General features: G+C 38.1%; 2 protein-coding genes across 5 annotated transcripts in view; one reads left to right on the top strand and one right to left on the bottom strand.

Moving 5' to 3' along the window:
• The window catches only part of IPPK (inositol-pentakisphosphate 2-kinase), a 70,281-nt gene extending 65,945 nt beyond the window's left edge, over positions 1 to 4,336 (bottom strand). The window contains exons 1-2 of one of the 2 annotated variants that reach the window (XM_064518801.1): positions 4,236 to 4,336; positions 2,381 to 2,432 (exon numbers count right to left, since the gene is read on the bottom strand). The gene's annotated coding sequence lies outside the window, so the exon portion shown is untranslated. The other variant, XM_064518802.1, reaches the window with a different exon arrangement.
• An 86-nt stretch (positions 4,337 to 4,422) lies between these two features.
• ATRIP (ATR interacting protein) lies at positions 4,423 to 18,737 on the top strand. 3 transcript variants are annotated; one of them, XM_026115975.2, is made up of 13 exons: positions 4,423 to 5,000; positions 5,984 to 6,066; positions 6,914 to 7,084; positions 7,730 to 7,845; positions 9,099 to 9,259; positions 10,745 to 10,840; positions 11,650 to 11,779; positions 13,019 to 13,750; positions 14,367 to 14,509; positions 15,079 to 15,170; positions 16,150 to 16,233; positions 16,505 to 16,708; positions 18,191 to 18,737. In XM_026115975.2, the coding sequence occupies exons 1-13, from the start codon at positions 4,604 to 4,606 to the stop codon at positions 18,194 to 18,196; spliced, it is 2,415 nt and encodes an 804-aa protein (XP_025971760.2). In that variant the 5' UTR covers positions 4,423 to 4,603; the 3' UTR covers positions 18,197 to 18,737. The 3 variants fall into 3 exon arrangements, with proteins under 3 accessions (XP_025971760.2, XP_064374867.1, XP_064374868.1); XM_064518797.1 differs by having other exon boundaries at positions 16,505 to 16,754; XM_064518798.1 differs by lacking the exons at positions 16,505 to 16,708; positions 18,191 to 18,737 and having other exon boundaries at positions 16,081 to 16,193.
• Positions 18,738 to 18,867: the final 130 nt, after the last annotated feature.

Genomic DNA, 18,867 nt, shown 5'->3' with positions numbered 1-18,867 from the left:
CTAGGTTCTGCCACCTGACATGTTGAAGCAATCAAATAAAAGTTTCTTTATATTTGCAATTAAAGCTTCTTCACACTCATTGTGTGTGGAAAATGTGTCTCAAGAAAGCAAATTCCTATTTGATGTGACAAAACTATTTGTAACAGTATGACAGCAAGAGAATTCATGTAGTATTACTCCTTTCTTGGCATTACTCAACTAAGATGATTAAGGCTTCCTGTTCTACCTCTCCTCTACCTATATTACTGTAACAGCAAGCAGCAGGACCAAGACTGAAGGATTGAGAGTACCAAGTGACAAAGCTACAGATTTGTCCAAAGCTCATATACTACCATCTAGTTTGACAGGCCCATTTAACAGCTTAGCATTTTAAAGCTGTTGTTGACAAATCTAACCATCATATTTCAAGTTCATAAATGCTGGAATATAATTCTGTATGCCACTTTATAGCCTAAAAGAAGAGATGTTCATCCCACAAGAAAAAATGCAAAAAGAAACTCAGATTTCACCTCCTCTTCCAGAAAGACAGCTGATTTCTGTGCTGCTTTTCCCCTCACTCACAGCTGTTAGCCCTAGATCGCTTCTTCTCCTGATCAAGTGTAAGATCTGGAACAAAAGTGTTAACTGGAACACATTTTCACTGCTGTCCAGTTTGAGTTTCAGTGACTCAAACATTAGAAATTAATCTCTGCTAGATGACCACTCATCCAACTACTTCACTCTTACTTTAGTCGGCATTTTGAGAATCAGAACACAACAATCCACTTCTCCATTTGGAGACTTCACTAGTAAGGCTATCCTGGTACAGCTGGAATATATCACAGTACATATGCGCAGACAAGATCATGACTTGTTAGTTAAATTACAGGAAGGCAATAAGAAGAAAGTGAGCGCAAGCCTGCCTTATTTTAGACATTACTTGGTCTACACAAATCAATATTAATAGAAAATTATTCCAGCACAACAAACAATTTTATCACAATTTTGTAAGACCAGCTCTGGGACTACATTTATTTTGCATGTTCTATAAGGTACTCATTTCAAACACTTTCCCAACTTAGGCACATCTCTTCCCTTTCATTAGGGAAATGTGGACTTTCCATACCACATCTACACTGCAAAGTAACAAGCACGACTCCAAAACCTCCAATACTTTGATAGCATTCCGGTAAACATAAGATGACAGTGACTTATTTCAAGTTTCTTTGTCCACGATTCTAATGAATCATGTCAATACCCTTGCATTGAAATACAGTTATGAAATTCTTACTGGTGTTCACACTAAACATAACTTTTTTTTCTATACTATTAACAGCAATAAGAACTGTACAAATCCACACATAAGTTATCTTTCTTCATGATTAATTATACTAAACTGCTTTCCCTTTCCAAGCTGTGTATATGCATTATAAATACAAACACAGAGTTCCCAAATCATACACTGCCTGATTTTACTGAAGTCAGTCAGCCACCCATGGTTCCACTAAAGCTAGGATGGATGGTACAAGATTTGATTTTGACTAACTGGAAAGTTAGCTAAACTAAGTTGGTCTAACTAGACAAACAGAGTTAACTAGAAAGTTAACTAGACTAACTTTGACTAACAGGAAAGTTAAGTAAAGATCAGAGTAGAAAAGCCTTCTAAGCTAGCTAGTGAAAGGTAGCTGAAAATACAGCAAGAGAGTGAAAAATTAATGTTGTAACACTGCTAAAACAGATTCATGCTCACTAGCCTGAAGTCTGGCATTGTGATTCACTAGTCCCAAGTGAAACAAGAAGGAAGGAAGGTCTTGTTGTAACAAAGAAAAAAAATGCCACAGCTGTAAAGTCACACCTTACTTCTTTAGAGTCTCACATTTAAGGCTTAAGCCAAGCATTCCACAGAAAGAAAACAAAAGAAAACGATAGCTATGCAAGTATTCGACTTCCACCTCCCTGCCAGAAAATGGTTCTATATGCAGTAGTATTTAAAACAATTTCTGGAAAGGGCTCACAAAAAAGAAAAAGTTATTTGCTAGTTATTAAACTGACAACCATTTGTATAAATAGGCAGTTTTAGAGAGTACTGGGGGCTGCAATAACACAGAACTGGAGTTGTGAATTAAACCACAATTTGGAAACACTGCATCAGCACTATTTAGTAGTAGCCACATAAATATGTTACTTTTCTGTCAGAAAAAACTTCTAAATAGCACCCACACACAAAACAAAGTATGCAGTATTTTCAGTTTTCTGGAAGATTTCTATGGCTTTGAAAGTTGAAAAGCCAAGTCACACAGACAGCAGAAGTAGATGAATTACCATTACCATATATACAGCCTTCCTTCACAAAGACTTTTTTTTTTTTTTTTTTTTTTTAAGCCTGTCAACTCAGACTTACCTTTCTGGTTATTCTGTTCACCTGCAGTGTCATTTAGCTTTAGCAAAAAAACCTGGAATGGAAAAAAAGTAAAGTCATTATCTTGTTTCTCCTCTTAAAAAGAAATTGTGTGCAAGTATTCTACAGTTCCACTTTTCCTCAACTTCAGCTAGAGGAAAAAGGAGCAAGTAAAACCATAGCTACATCAGTAATATAATATATTGTTATTGAAAAGTAAAAATGATAATAATAGTACAAGTCTATTCAGTTACACAAAGAAAACCTAAATGAAGAACAGCAGTAAGACCAAGTAAAGTCTAAATTGAGCTCCTTTCAGAGTATTAAGTTTAAGTCTTTAACACAAGTCTCCATAATCGTATATGACTGAAATAGTCACTGGCCCCAGCAAGAAAAGGTTTTAAATAAAGCAAGCAGTTTTGGGTTTACTCCCTTTTTTCTATGACAATTGTCTCTCGCTAAACAAAAACAAATAAAACCTGTCCTAAAAGCAGCAACTACCTTTCTTCATTGCTAGACTACAAAGCCAAGCATTATGCAAACATTCCTAGTACAAGAAGAACAAGAAAGTTTCCAAATATAAATAGCAGTACCCTTAATGATTTTTAAATCAAATCTCTCCATAATATCCCCAGTTCGGTAAACAGCTTACTAAAACACAACTCTTTACAGAAACAAAAAGGGGGCCTTAAATCAATACCTCAGAAATAAAACGGACAGGAGTTATCCTTACAACAACCATTTTCCTCTTAGACTGCCCCTTTTCTCTGTATTTTCTGCAAACGAGACGCAGCTGTCCTGCCCTCTCAAGTTCAGAGGGATCACCTCTGGGTCCTGCCTTCTTCGCTATCGCTGTAGCAGAGAGGTTGGGATGAAAGAGGACAGCTGAGAACCCTGCTCCTAAGGGCTTTCTTTTCATCTTAACGAGTTATCAAAAGCTGCCTAAACACACACTGAAGCAAAAATAACACACAAATAAAAGGAATTATAATCTGATGATGATTTCAGTTTGCTGCAAAGAAAAAGAAACACTAGGGAAATCAAAATGAGAAATCAGAATTTTCCTGCAGAAACAGAAAAACCTAATGCTACCAGCACAGTGCTTTTCACTTAGGGACCACCGAGTGATTTGTAAACCGATCTCTAACACCGGAAAGCATTACTAACCCTGCTTCACAGCTGTGCTGCAAGACTATGCTCTAACCTACACTTAAAAATTTCGCAGCACAGCTGTGACCTCACACCAACCTAAATTCTGCATCGGCAGAAAAGTGCATTTTTCAAATCCTTTTATATAGTTTTCCCAAACAGACTCAGGTAGGACAGCAAAAGCACATCACTGCCAGTATATTAATGGCAGGTTTTCAGGACAGAATTTCTGCAAAACCATGAAAATAACCCCTTCCTGATCCCATTTTCACTGCAGAGCGACTAAGCAGCTGACCGTTAAGCAACACGGTTGCCTGTGACTCGGGGGGGGAGGGTGCAAAGCCGTCCCGCGGTTACCTCCGCCGCAGTGCGGAGCCTTAGGGCTCGTCACGGGCCGCTCCGCGCGCAGCTGAGCCTCGCTCTGGCCTTCCGCTGGCCCCACTAACGCAGCCGGGGGGAGGGGGGGGCCGGGCCCGCAGGGGGCCTCGCCGCCGCCCCGAGGCGCGCCCGACAGGGCCACCGGCTCCCGCGGGCAGGCCACGCCGTGACGTCACCAGGTGCGGCTCACGGTACCGCTGCGGCCTACCCGGGCTGCACCAGCCGAGGCCCCACCGCCTGGCGGGACCTCACGGCCCCGGCGCCGCAGCGTAGCGCCTGGTATGACGTCACGAGGCCAGCCCCCGCCCCCCGCCATGTGCCCTGACATCACCTGCTCGCGGCCTGACGTCAGCAGCCTTCACCCGCCGCCGCGGAGAGGCAGCACCGCCCGCCTCACGCGGCCGCTCGCGGCGCGGCCAATCAGCGGAGCGCTTACAGTGCCCGCCGTCGCGACCAATCGCTGGTGGGGTCACACCCAAGCTGCTGCGAGGTTGGGCGCGGTTTGACCCTCGGGGGCCGCGGTAGGGCCGGTGGTGCCGTTAGCGTGCTGCCATTGGCCTCGGGCGGGCCGTGCCCGCCGGTGATTGGTGGGCGGCGCGGCGCGGGACGCGCGGGGCTGCCGGTGCGTGGGGGGCGGGACGGCGGCGCGGCGGAGCCCTCCGTGAGGCGCCGGGGCGCCGCGGGCCGCGCGCCCCCGCCATGGCGGCGCTCGGGAGCAAGAAGAGGAGCAGCTCGGCGCTGTGGGGCGCGGCGCCGGCGCGGGCCGCCCCCTGCCCCGGGCCCGCGGGCCGCGGCGGCGGCCTGGACAACGGCCTGCCGCCCCACAAGCGCCCCAAGAGCGGTGAGGCGGCCGCGCCCGCCGGGACCGACCCGTTCGGGGACCACGACGACTTCACAGCCGACGACCTGGAGGAAATAGACATCATCGCTTCGCAGGCGCTATCCCAGGGCGGCCCCGCCGGCGCGGCCCCCGGCGCAGGGGCCCAGAAACCCGCCTGGGGGACCAGGGCCTCCTTCGCCTTGGGTGCCGGCAGCCGGCAGCCGGCGGCGGGGAAGCCCTGGGCCGGCGACGCCGCCACCGGCGGGAGAAAGAAAGGTCGGTCTGCGCGGGAGGGCGGCCGTGACACTTAACCGCCGAGATTTAGTAGTTAGGGCCCTGATGTTTCTCCTCCCTGTCAGTTGTTCGTCTTCGCCTTGATAGTTTAACCTTGGGCCGAAGGTGATTCAGTCGTTGCCTGCGCTTGGATTCCTGAAGCCGCTATTAAAACTTTGCAAAAATTGTTTCTCATCTATTTACGTATTGCTTCTGATTATTACAAAAGAGAACTTGGGTATCAAAGCTTCACGATGGTATAGCACGCGTGTAAGGAACTAGTTAAGACTTGAACAAATACCGTCTAAGCAGTAAGATAACATTAAGAAAAATGTACTAGGAACTTGTTCTCTGGTAGTGGTAAGGTGTGTGATAATGCTTACCTATAATGTTGATATGCCATGTTAAATGCATTTTGTAAGCCTTTAACATGCTTTAAGTATCACTTACAGTGCTGTGCATGTTGGCTACCAGATTTTTTTTATTCCTAACCATTAACTTCCACTGGAAAATGCCTACTGTGTCTCATATTAACAGCTGATTTTCAGATTTACTTACTCCTTAAAAAGGGTAGTGTGTTGTTCATAAATACAGCACAGGGAACTTAAATCCTCTAAGTGTTAGCATTGCTAATACTTATAATCTCTCCAGATCAAAAAGTTCTTGGTTAACCCTTATTCATGCAGGCTACGATAACTAAGTTACCTTGGAGGAAATACTTGCAGTTACTGTGGATCAGGTAGTAATTTTGTATATATTCTTATGTATTAAGATACTAGAAATGGTTGTGGGGGAAGGATTTCCTTCTTTCTGTTTTAAAGATTCATGCACAAGCAGTAATAAGTTACTGTCATGATTAGATGTATGCAACTTAACTGTTTCTAGTGACAAAATATTAAAAAGTGTGTGATGGTGGACAACAACATTTTGAGATGTTAAATCATCACTAGTGTACCCCATTCATGCTTCTGTTCTTTCTGTAACAGGAAGCAGTACAGAAGATGGTCTAATGAAAGATGCATTCCAGTTTGAAGTATTACAAACACAGCATGAAGAAATTAAACAAAAGGTTAGCAATATCTTCCCTTCCCTTTTAGATTCCTTGCTATAAAGTTGCATATCGCATCTTTCTGATATGGCTAATTGAAAGGCAGGATGAGTTTGGTTGCAAGTATGTCTTTCTAATTAAGTTGTTTTGTAATCTTTGAAGTGATGCATTGATATATAAAAAGCATTGTTCTGAAACCAGATCTAGTAATGTTAAGAGTGAGAGCAATATTTTATTTCTTGGTCATTTCAGATAAGCAAATGCTGATTTGTCAGTCCTATTTTTTTTTTCTATCAAATCTATTCTTATTTGTCCATTGAGCTAGTCAGCAAAAGTTGTTTTGTGAAACTTAAAGATTTGAGAAGGTTATACTTAAACATAACCTGTTTGTGAGCGATGATGTCTGTTCAGAGAGTATTGGAGAGTATATATGTCATGAAGATACTGTCAGGGGGTGGTAGTTTGCCTTAGGACAATGTGCTTGTTGGGTGCCATTTTAGATGAGATATTATAGTTAGTTTATCATCGTTATCATCCAAACAGTAAATACATTGTTGTTGTGTGACTAGAGGGCTTTTCAAGGAAGGAGTTTAATTGTGGAAGAGGAGGAGAATGCTCTCTGACACCTATCGGGATGATACAGACACATATACTTCTGCTGTCATTTTATAATTCTGCTAGAGAAAACAGTGAGCCTGATTTAATCAGAAACAGATGACAAGCAACACTGCAGACTGTTTGAACTGGGTTATAGAAGCATTTTCTCTGTAGAAAGTATAAATACACTTAACTTTCAACCACAGAGATAATGATGCAAATCCATACTTCTGGTTAAAGACATGATCTAATGAAGTTCATCTGTTTGCAGCTGAAAGCAATGCAAGATGAAATTCTTACTAAAAATGGCGAAATTAAAATTTTACGAGACTCAATGCAGCAGATGGAGTATGCTATAGAGGAACAGAAAAAATCATATATGCTATTGGAACAGGAAAAATCTCAGACCCTAAGTGAAAAAGAAAAAGAGTTCTCCAAAAAGGTTTGTAACTGTATTAATTACCTGTATATCAGATGCAGAAGGTAGTTTTATGACTTTAATGATGTCACAGGCCATTTAGTCAAAGGAAGGGCATTTGTATGAAATTTCAGAAATGTATATACTTTAATTTTGTTATGTAGAAGAAAACATAAGAACTTTCTGAGGGTTTTCTTCTACCAAAATAAAAGAATAAAGTTAAAGTGACAGCTTTTTGTTTGCTTTTTTTTTTTGCGCAATTCCCAGAACATTACAATTAGAACATATTTTAAAATAGAAAAATTGGACAGCATACACTCTGTGATCTCTGATCTGATCATCTGATTGCTGTTCCTGTTGCAGTCATCTTTCTCAAAGCTCTGAAGAGGACAGTGGCTGCTAATGTGCCGTTTACTCTGCTGTTAATGGCCTCATTGTAATCATGCTCTGCATATTACTTGATATACCCTAACAGGTCATGTACTTCTTGCCTTAACTTTGACACTTGGTTCTAAGATAGTATTAATTAGCATACATACAATTGGAGATCCTATGCAGAGATTACAGTAAGTAGATGGTAATCTTGAAAATTTATGGTAATTCTACTTGTTGTGACACCACCAACTGATTCTGTAACAGTAAAACCATGTTTTTTATTTCATCTTTCAGCTAATGTCATTACAGTCAGAGTTGCAGTTCAAAGATGCAGAAATGAATGAGTTAAGAACACGACTTCAGAACTGTGAAAGAAATAGGCTTGTAACTCAAACAGTTTTAACGCCAAGGTATCAATTTTGGAAAATGGAATTTGTGCGCATTTTTACAATATGTGGGCTTAAAGTGTTACAGATATTTTCTTTCTTCATGTAACTCTTAGTTCTGTTTTCTTGAAAAGAATACAATAAAAAAGTCTTTTGACCTCCATGGAGTTCGCTCACAGAGAGCCTTCCATTTGTCTATGGCACAAACGCAGAGGAAGAAAGCTTGTCACTTGCTACACAGGCTTATGACTCTAACATATGTTCATCAGATGTGTGCTTCAACATGTCTGAAGCCTGAAAAACATAAAACTCTATCCAGATTAGTCCTTTAGTTCTTGTTCATTTTATTCAAAGAAACTAATACTTTGCTGTAGTACTAAGTGTTTTGCTTGAAAGCTGTTCCATTTTACCAGGCTCTTTCAATAAAATGGAGAACAGTTACTGTTTTCCAAAACACAGAAAACTTTGCTAGAATGTAAACTTCTGAGTTCTTTCTTCTAGTATTGCAGCTGGACTGTTCTTCTCTGACTACTAACCTCTAGGGCTTTGTGTGAATGGAGGAAGAAAATATAGAGAAGTGCTGAGTATATCTCTCTGCTCATCTGATTAGTCATGAATTGTGCAAAGTATATTTGTTTATTTTTTTTGGTTGTTTTGTGAACTGATTTGTTTTGAATTCTTCTGTTGTTTCACTGAGCTAGTTCTTAAAGTGTTTGAGGCCCATTCTGTTCCCTGAGGGAACAGAAAGAACATCCAACATCCTCCCTGTCCATACAAATTAGTCCAAGATAATAATTTCTTCTTTCCTTGTAATTCATAGGTCTTAGGAAATTTGACAGATGTATTCTTAAAATGTGAGAGCTAGACTTAGTGGTCTAGGACCCCAGGTTTTCCTTTCTGGAATAATTCTAAAGCAGCTGGAATGTTCTAGTACATTACAATCCCTGTTGTGTACTCTGAATTGAACATCTTGCAATACAAAAGATGAAGCTTTTCTCAGTAAGCTGATCTTTCCCTAAACATATTAATTCAGTTAAGATATTCATTGTTTGTACAGCTGAAATGGTTCTTTTTCTTGTGAGGAATCTGGTTTTGTGGATTATAAGCTATTAAAAAATCTTTTAAAATAGTTCATATTTTCAGCTTTCTTCTTGAATATATAGTGAAGTACCTTTAAAATATTAGTATTGCAAAGGCTATTAAACAGATCATTGCTTGTTGTCTAATAAAATAATTTTTAAAAATAGTTTCATCAGAACATTTGATTTTTATTTTAGTCCTAAAAAAAATCTTGCAATCCCTGTGAAATCAGAAGGATGTTCTCCACAGCCTGGAAAAAGATCTTTTCCTACAAGGGAATCTTTCAATGCTGAAATGTCCACTAGACCATCCTGTTCTTCAGGAAATCTGTTTGTCCAGAATTCTTTGATCAAGGAAGGTAAACTGATATATAACTCGCAACATTTTTAGCTACGTATACAAAATTCTGCCTTAGATAAGGATTGTTGTTGTTGTTTTTATACAATGTGACTAAACAGTTTCAATAACTTCATTGTAGAAAAAAGAAAGTTTTGTTTTGTTTTGTCTTTGCTTAAATTTCTTTTTGTTCTATAGCAATTCATGTTAAACAGCTGTGACTGAAAGTTGCATCAATGTACTCTTACTTCATGCCTTGGTAAACACCAATATACCAGATGCCAAGATGTCAGCCATGTTGGTTGTAGTGAGCAACTTTCCTTTATTAGGTGATGAACTTAAATATCCCAATTGATGCCTGCCTTTCTCACTGAAGAAAGAACAGGAAATAATTTGTGTATTCCTTGAATAGGACTGCTAATCAACTTATGGATTTGTTTGTTACCATGTTTTGGCTTTAATAAGCAGACCTTTTTTGGCAGTTTATTGTAAGTGGTGTATATATATAGCTATGTCGAAAGAAAGAACTGAAACAGTTTATTCATTTCCTCTTTTACATGTACTTCTCAAAATTATATCTTGAAATTAATTGAGAGAGACTTACAAAATGAAGATATGCATGTATTTGGAGATTGCTAGAATATGAAACAAAAATGGTTTCTTACAGCAGCCAGCTAATGCGTTGAATATGGTGCATCGCCCACAGGAAATAATAAATGGAAGAAATTTGGATATGATCCTTGTAGGAAGAATCATAACAAATCTGAGAAACTGAGACAATGCTCTCAGTTCCAGTATTCAGTCTTAAACTGTGTGGGCAGCATCAACTCTTCAAAACAAAACCAACCAACCAAAAAAAAAACCAGTAGCCTTGAAGCATAACTGTTGCTATTCACTTCAGACCCCTGCTTCAACAGGGATGAACCCCTGCTACCAACACTCAGTATGCCTATTTGTTTGAAAAACACACTGATTATTTGTCTTCTGAACCATGCAAGGCTTTGGGCCTCAGTTTTGGGTGGTAAGTGTGATAGAGGTAGCTGACTGAAAGACTATGAAATCCTCAAACATACTGAGGTTTTGTATGTTTATTTTTAACTAATGTTAATTTTAAATTAATGTTAATTTTAAAAATGTTTATTTTTAACTAATATAATCATGTAAATCTCTGCTAGTTGTGGGAAGTCAACTTTAGGGGTTTTTTTCCTAGAATAAAAGTAGAGAGCAGTGGTACTGAAGAATCTGTAGAATATTCAATGGTAAAGGTGAAATTTTAGTCAGCTTTCTAATTTATTTTGCCAAGTAATTACTTCTGTTTGTCACACAGCTCTTAACTATAGTATTAGTTTGCCATCACTGAGTTTTACAAGATAAATGTTTTCAGTGGTCTGCTATCTATTTACTTGCTATATCACAACAATGGTTAGTTGGATGTGTATAAAGCATGGATACAGATTTCTAAACAATCTAGTTCTAATATTAGAGTTATCATTACTATTTGTTTTAGAGAGCAAGATACCACATCCTGAAGTTTTATCTGTGAAGCAAGAAGCAATGGGAAAAAACAGTTCCTACAACTCTGTACATAAACAAAACACTCAAGGTAACTTAATCTCTTAATACGGAAGTAGTGAACATTTCTGAGGAACAACTGAAATGCCATTATTAAGCAGTGTGATGCTGAGGAGCCTGCTATGTACAACATGACTACACAGAATGGTGGTGTTGAGCTAGTCTCTTCAAGGGTTTGAATGTTGTGATTTTACAGTAAAACATTTCAGATTGTGTTATTATCTTGTATCCTAATAACATTGTTACATTGTTATTATATGGAAAAAAATATTGTTGGCCAGGTTTTTGTTTTATAGAAGAGTACAGATCAAAAGATATTTGGTTATTACACATTTGGTTATTACTCTTTCAATACGAATATGTTATGTTTGCTTTTTATTGTAAATAGATGTAAAACAGGAAAAATGTACATATTTTTGTAGAAGTAAACATTTACAACAGTCAACACCAGGAAGTCTTCAGTGTACTATTTTATTTTGATTTCAGAACAAAGTCGTATCACATATTTTTAATGTTTGGACCAGAACATGTAGGGCAAGTGATCAGATAATTGGTTTATGCAATCATTTGGCTTGAGATATTTTACAAATATGAAACTGTAATGTAATGTAAACAAATTAGATTTAGAAATATTATTTACATCATATCTTAATATTTCTGAAAATCATTCTCTAATCAGAAGTAGAGAAAGATGGGAGACTTGTAATTAAAAAAAAAAGATTTTGTGATCACATGTACTGTTAAAAAAGGTTAATCTTTTGGAATATGATTTTTCTTTTTTAATGTCGATGTTACAGTTGATGGTAAAGGTATTCCAAAGACAATTATGTGTCCTTTCAGGTTCTATCTTACTAAATGCACTGATGAAGCAGCCTATTGTCCCTGGGTCTTTACTAGGGCTCTGTCATCTTCTTAGCAGTAACTCTGAGGCTCTACCAGGAGCTATCGTGCAGCCTAAGTTTTTGGATTCGTAAGTTTTATTTTTGTTTTTCTTTTTAAACTGTATCTGATATGTTCTTAGTACAGTGGCCTACTCTATACTAAGAAGGAGTTACTCATGTAAGAAACCTCATTACTCATGTTAAATGCTGTTTTGGTTAGACCATTTGATGCAAAAATTGGAACACCATTCTGCATCTTTGATTATTAACAATCTTTGATTATTGTAGGTATTAAACATTTGAACAACACTAAAACTATTTTAATGTTGTATTAGGAGAAGACATAGAAACATGTTTTGAAAAACTTGAGTTAGCAGCTACTATCAGTAATGATTTGAGAGCATGAAATTTGCATCTTGATCATGAGTTCATAACAAAATAGGAAAAATATTGAAAAGCTGATCAGAAAAGAACAGTAGAGTCTATATGTTTTGTCTAAATTATGTGCGATTTAATTTTTCTCTAGAAATATATTTATAGTGAACTTTTTAAGCTTTTTAAATATAAATATTGGATATAAAAATAATTGGTTAAATATGCTATTAAAAAACAGGATTTGTTCACAAGATTTTTATCCACTCCATCGGTCTTTTGTTGAGAATTTTTTTTAAGTTTACTTGAACATTTAGGCAGAGTTGATTGTTAAATTCAAGATGACAGTTTAGAGAGGAATTATTTGCTCACAAAGTCTAGATCTTGCCCTGTAGTTTAAGGGAAAGTTTACCGGATGATACCTTCTAAATGTTTTCGTTAAGTAACTATTGGTGCAAGAGACCTTTGAATAAAGGTTTGCAATACAATCTTCTAAAATTACTTACTATTCAGTCTTTTCTTTTTTTAATGCTTCTGCATGTGCTTTATGGTATGCACTTGGCCTTTGTAGCTGGAGTTTGACAGGTTTATCATTGAAGTGTTTCCCCTTCCCCCCAATGCATTACATAGAAAATGCATAATGAAAGTCCCTGGTCAAGGTAATCATTTTTTTTGTCTGTTTTTTAATGAGCTGCTGAAGTTACTCAACTGCCTGCTGTAAGTAATTGCACAACACTTAAGAGTGCTTTGAAATTGCTCTTCCATGCAGGTATTAAGGAGTAGGATTTTTTAAATTTACATTCTATTTTGAGGCCATCTCTTACTCTTGTAGCCTTTCTATACTTGATTCAGAATACAGATAATTAACATTTCAAGTGTTTGTATAAGAACACTTGTTATGTTCTCTGTTTTTCTTTTGTTGAAGTATTTCCCTTCTTTTAAATTTATTGGATTAGGAAGTCTACAGGAATACCCAGCATCAGGACAACTCGAGAAGAAATTGCTTCTCTTGTATCCCTGAGGGAAGCTCAAAAACTTGCAATAACAGGACTGAACTTGATTGCTATGGATGAAGGGTCATCTGAAAGAAATCTAGCAGAAAGTGGAGGAGAGTTTTTGCACCTCAAACGTTGCAAGATCCGAGGCGCTGTGCATCTCTTGCCCTTGGTAGAACACTATATTGGTGCATTCTGTCAAGTAGTACAGTTGGTGGACAAGTCAGTAAACGGTTCTTGTGGAAACCATTCAGTTGTTTCTTCCAGAACTAACGCAAATGTGGTATCAAGTAAGGAGGACTTCAGATCGTCTCTTGAAGAAACTACAGTTGTCTCTCTGGGCATTCTTTATTATTTGGCATTTTATAGCTGGGATGTTGTTCACACATTGCTATCTTCTGAAGTGGAAAGAGACTCTGCTGTTGGAGATGAACAGGTTTCCAAGATGGACAAAAATATGTTGTGTGATAATCAGTGTGGTAATAAAGAAGATACCAGGACACAAGGAGGACTACATGGAGCTCCACAGGATGAACCCAATAATGATAGAGCTCAACATTCTTTGTTCAAAAAGCTGCTTCAGGTTTTAGCTTTTTCTGCTACAACAGGCTCCCAGACTGGCAGTATACTGAACCAAAGCCTAAAAGTTTTGGTGAAAATAGCTGAAAATTCAACAATGGACTTGCTAATAAAGTAAGTCAGTAATAGCATTAAAATTATTTCAGGCCCTTTATTGATTAGTATTTTTTAGTCTCTATTTAAACTCTGATTTGTGCAGATGATCGTAAAAGTTGTGACGTATCAGAGAATATCATATTTCTTAGTTCTTTGAACGGCAGCTGAGGATCTTTCCAGTGCTTTGCTCCTCATGAATTTGATAACTGCCCTACGTCAATGACATAATTTGGTTATAAGTTTATATTAAGCAGTTGCTGTTGCTTCATTGCATAGTTGTAACTTGAAAGTAAGAAAACTTTAAGGCCATATGTAGTTGATCAGAATATCCATAACATTAATTCTGGGTTTTTTGCAATTGCTGATGGATGCGTAAGGAACGGATACACTTGGCTTTCATTCTGGCAAGTAATTTTTGCCTGCTGATGGTCTAACATGCAGCCACAGAGTGAACAGCAAAATGTAATGGAAAATGTTTTTCAGTGTACTTCTTTCTTTTTGACATGTAATTTGAGATCAGGTATATTCTGAATGGCTAAGAAGGCCCAAATTATGATGCTGTGTACAAGAAATGGTGAATTACTCTCAACTTGTCAGTACATTTCCCATTTCTAATTCTGATTTTCTTTCAAAGTTTTCAGGACTTATTAAATAGCCAGATACTGTTCCGTTGTCTGTGTCCAGAGACCCCTTTGCATGCTGTCCTTTTGACCGTGAGACTCTTGTCTATATTTGCTCAACACCACATATTGGTTGCCCGACTTTGTTCTCATTCAGGTAAAAGATTGCCTAACACAGAGAATTTTTATCAGTTGAATGTTAGTTAGCATGACTAAAGGTAGTACAAATAAGCCTTGCTCCAAGGTATTATAAACCTGAAAAGGTAAACCCTAGTGTGTTATGTAAAAACTTGCTTTCTAATGCTCAGTTTCAGTTACTGTTTGAAGAGTATTTTGTCTTCCAATATCTGTCTACAGTGCTTTTGACACCCACCCATGTGGATTTTTAAAAACACTTTCAAGATTCATGTTTATTGTATTAAAAGTTGATAAGGAAAAAAGGGCTTTTGAGGAGGTAAAAGCTAATTTCATCCTGTAGGGTATCTGCACTTCATGACATCGTGAGTTTGCAGATTTCAGTACTCTGTGTGACAAATGGTCCTCGTCCAGTTTCTTACGAATGAAAGAGGGGAATATTATCACAAATGCATATGTGAAGTTTAGAGATACTAAGTGATTTCTTTAGCACTGCTTAAAAAGTCTGCACTCTACATATTTTCTGTAATGTTTTTCTCTGCGATAAACAATTGACTACTTGGGAAAAGAACAAAGCTATCTTTATTTCAGACACCTGCCTTCTTCTTGCACTGTACATGTATATTACATCAAGACCAGATAAATCTGCATCTGAAATGCTTTGGCTTCAGTTAGAACAAGAGGTAAGCACAGCTTTTTGTACAAGTGCTTCTTCCTGCTATTTCCTGTTTGGGCTGGTGAGGGAGCCAAGGGAATGTCCAAATTGACTAAAAAAACAAGTTCTCTTTCCAGCTGAAACCGAACATTTCAAAGGCTTCTGTTGGCTTCTGTAGTGAGAGATTATATTTGCTTTTAAGAGCAGCTGTTGAAAGAATTGGGAACTATTGATGAGGATAATGTCTTCAAAAATATTATCATATGCAATGACATAGCAGTCATAGTGAAGTCACTGAAAAAGCAAGAAACATCTTAGGATAGTTGGAAATGTTCAAGACCTTCATGGTCAAATGTTCAAAACTTTATTCTGCTTTTACACTGTTAGAAGAGTAAAAGAAAGCAAGATCTGTGTTTCATTTTGATTGTACTGTTTACTTGTGAACTGATCTAATGAGTTATTATGCATCAATGGCAGTCTGTGGCAACTGATGGTTATATTCACTGCATTTAGTCAAATACTAGCTTGCTGTATAGCAGTCATTATTAAATATAGGAGGAACAGCTTTTGTCTTTAGTTTGTACTGACAGTGGCAACTTGCTCTGTGGGGTTCTATCATTTGCTCCACTTTTACTTGTTTGAAAGAATCTTGAGCCATTTTCTAAAACTACTTTTACTATTTGCCTGCCTGCATTGTTCTATTTGGAAAGTGTAAAATATGATTTGTGTGCACTGAATTAAGTCCCATCACACCTTGCCAGCCTTTCTCATCAGAAAGCTGGAAAGGTTTCTGTGTAAGGCAAATTACGTGTTTGTAAAGTTTTATAGGAAAAATTGTTAACAATTTGGAGGGGGGAAGAGGATCAACTGTTAACAAAAAGAACAGAAATGTTTGAAACTAGTACTGAAATGTCATTTTTACTTCCCTTTATTTGCAGCATAATTATTTGATAATTCTGCAGAACCCTAGTACTCACTGTAACGCAATCTGCATGTTTTTGTAATAGACACTTAGACTCCTGACAAGGTGTATGCGGTGTTCCAGTCCAGCAGTTTCACTACTTGGTACTGATTGCCAATGTAATCTTGAGGTATGTCACCACAGTTGTTGAATTTAACCTGCTGAAAACTTCAAGATACACCTAACAATGTTAAAGTACCTTTATGCCTTTTTTTAGTTGCCCTGGAACAGAACTGTACTGTGTTTTAAAAGCTGCCTTCTCCAGGAAGGCTTCCTTTTCCTCATTAGAAAATATTCTAAAACTTGGATGTTTGAAAAGATTGATGAGTAAAGATCATAGTGAGATAAGTTTTCCACTGTTGTAATTTTATTTTGTGTACTGAGTCATTTTTCTCTTTCAGGTGGTTAAGGCACTAATTATAATGTTACATAGACAGTGGATGAAGATTAGAAGGTCTGAGAGCACCTCGTGTGCATATAAGGAACACATTCTCCAGTTTTTACGGGATGCTGTTTTACTCTTACACAGCCTATCTCAGAAAGATAAACTGTTCCATGAACGCTGTTTGGAAGTTCTCCATCAATATGACCAAGCCATGCCTAGTGTAAGAGCCATTCTCAAAAAAACTCAAAAATTGAGTGCCTGTGAAGGTAAAAATTAGTGAAATTATACATTGTGTGGGTGGGTGGGAGGTTTTTTTTTTCTCTCTTTAATATTGGGGAAATGGAAATTCCATTTGTGCCCCTTTCCTCACTTAGCAAGTACCATGTACCAAATACTGTGGATAGCTGTTGCTCAGACCGAGAGGTCAATCTGTAGTGTAGTGTTCCTCATACTTCATTACACTGAACCACTGCTGCTCTTTATTTTTTTCTCTTTTCTCCACACAAATATGCCCCTACCATCTGATCAAACAAAACCCTGTGCTCCAACTCTCTTTAAACAATCTGCATTAAATGTTCTCTCTTGATAAAAATCATTATTCCATATCTCCAACTAGCATTACCCCTGTTTTATTCCCTGCATCCTGAACTAGAGTCTAGCTTTCTTCCTCTTCCTTCCCCTGCCCTTCCTCCATTTCCCCCAAAGCTTTTCTAGCAAAGGCACTGTCAGGATTTGCCCCTTGTTTTGCACATTTCCTGTATCTGCTTCCTACAGCCATCTCCTCTGGTGAAATTGCCTCTCCTCCTCGTAGCTCACGTTAGTTCTTCATTGAGTCATGCTGTTATTTACATACATGTCTTAAAGCTAGTTTGAGGACTATGCTCTGGTGTCAGTATGTACTTTGCTACTAGATATCAGCCAATATATCTGGCTTTATTTAGAGCCAGAGTGATAAATCTTCCAGTGTTGGTATAAGCATTGCATCAGAAAGGCAACACCAGTGCAAGCGTGCCAATACTGATTACAGTGACTCTTCTGGAGATGCTAAACAGTGTGCCATGTATTTGTTCTGCACTGAACATGTAGAGTGAGTGCCCTGAGGTTTTCTAGAACTTCACCTAACACCCTGCCTAGCTATGCTTGGGAATAGGCCAAAATAGTGTAACAGCATCTGATGTGATGGTGCGGTGGTGGTGCATGCATGTTTTTGCAAACCTGCATTTAACATTCAGGCTCCTGCATTAAAACACAAAATACTATGCTTTTGTCCTAGCAGCTCTTTAAAATTAGTTTACAGACATGAAGTTTTAAACTTCTTCTGTAGTCAAAACTAGGTCTAAAATAAGTGGTCTTTACTGGTTTTCCACTCATCGCTAAATTTAAGTGACTGTCAAGGATAGTTCTCTTCTTGCTTTAGGCAGGCCTTCAAAAGGGAGGATGAGATGGAGAGGAGACATTTGTATGACAAAGCACACATAATACCTCTTTGCACTGAACAGGCTTTCCCCACAATATTAATAAGCTTTTGGAAAGTTGTTTTAGAAGATAGTAGAAAGCACTGACCTGTGAAAAAGGATATTTGCTGTAGCCTTTTACAGGCAGTATCTCTTTTAAAAGTACAGAGAAATCTTGGCTATATTTAAAGTATATTGAATATAAAGTGACTCTGAAATATGATTTTTTTTTTTTCTTGTTGTTGCAGAGCTGATTTTGGATGAATTGTATCCTCCTGAGCCAGAAGCAGAAGATCAAGGAACGGACTCCAGCTAGCTAACATCTAGCAAAGATCTCTGTCCTTCCCTACCTAAATCATATTAATCATTGTCAATGTAAATCTGAAATTTAAATCAGTTATTTTTTAAGTAATAGAAATTTGTTATGATCATTTTATTCAAGAGCCATCTAAATGTAACTGATAAAGAAAAACTTTGATGTAAGAAACAATTATACTGAAATGTACTGTTTTGCTGTGCAAAACCACTCATTGGCTTATGAATAGTTTTCCTTATGAATTTCATCCTTTATGAAATTGCTGTGGATGAATGGAAACTTCACTATTGTGTTCTCCATTTTACTGTGATTACAGCCTTATGATGCTGAATGTGATAGATGTTTGGGATCACTGAGTTGATAACAGAAGTGTTTTGAAAATATTTTCTCTGTTCTGTATCTCTTGCAGGTGTAACTTTCTTGCTTGATTTCAAGAATTCTCATGCTGACATTAGTAAATAGTTCACTGTGATTTTAAATGGTTTTGTAGAAATAACTTACAGTTTACAGTTCCTCAAAACCCTCTAGTGATTACCTCAGTCACTCATTTTTCTCAATTTCATATTTCTGTTGAAAGTACAACTATTGGGGTGCCAAGCTCTAGTTTTT

Source organism: Dromaius novaehollandiae, chromosome 12, assembly GCF_036370855.1.
Source record: "Dromaius novaehollandiae isolate bDroNov1 chromosome 12, bDroNov1.hap1, whole genome shotgun sequence".
NCBI lineage: Eukaryota > Metazoa > Chordata > Aves > Casuariiformes > Dromaiidae > Dromaius > Dromaius novaehollandiae.
The sequence above is the reverse complement of the archived record's forward strand: the minus strand, read 5'-3'. Positions and strand labels throughout refer to the sequence as shown.

What these genes read in the sequence shown, in the direction of transcription:
- ATRIP (XM_064518797.1), top strand. Translation starts at nt 4,604, where the DNA reads ATGGCGGCGCTCGGGAGCAAGAAGAGGAGCAGCTCGGCGCTGTGGGGC. An exon ending in CACCGGCGGGAGAAAGAAAG is followed by an intron (nt 5,001 to 5,983) that starts GTCGGTCTGCGC and finishes TTTCTGTAACAG; the next exon opens with GAAGCAGTACAGAAGATGGT. An exon ending in AAAAAGAGTTCTCCAAAAAG is followed by an intron (nt 7,085 to 7,729) that starts GTTTGTAACTGT and finishes TTCATCTTTCAG; the next exon opens with CTAATGTCATTACAGTCAGA.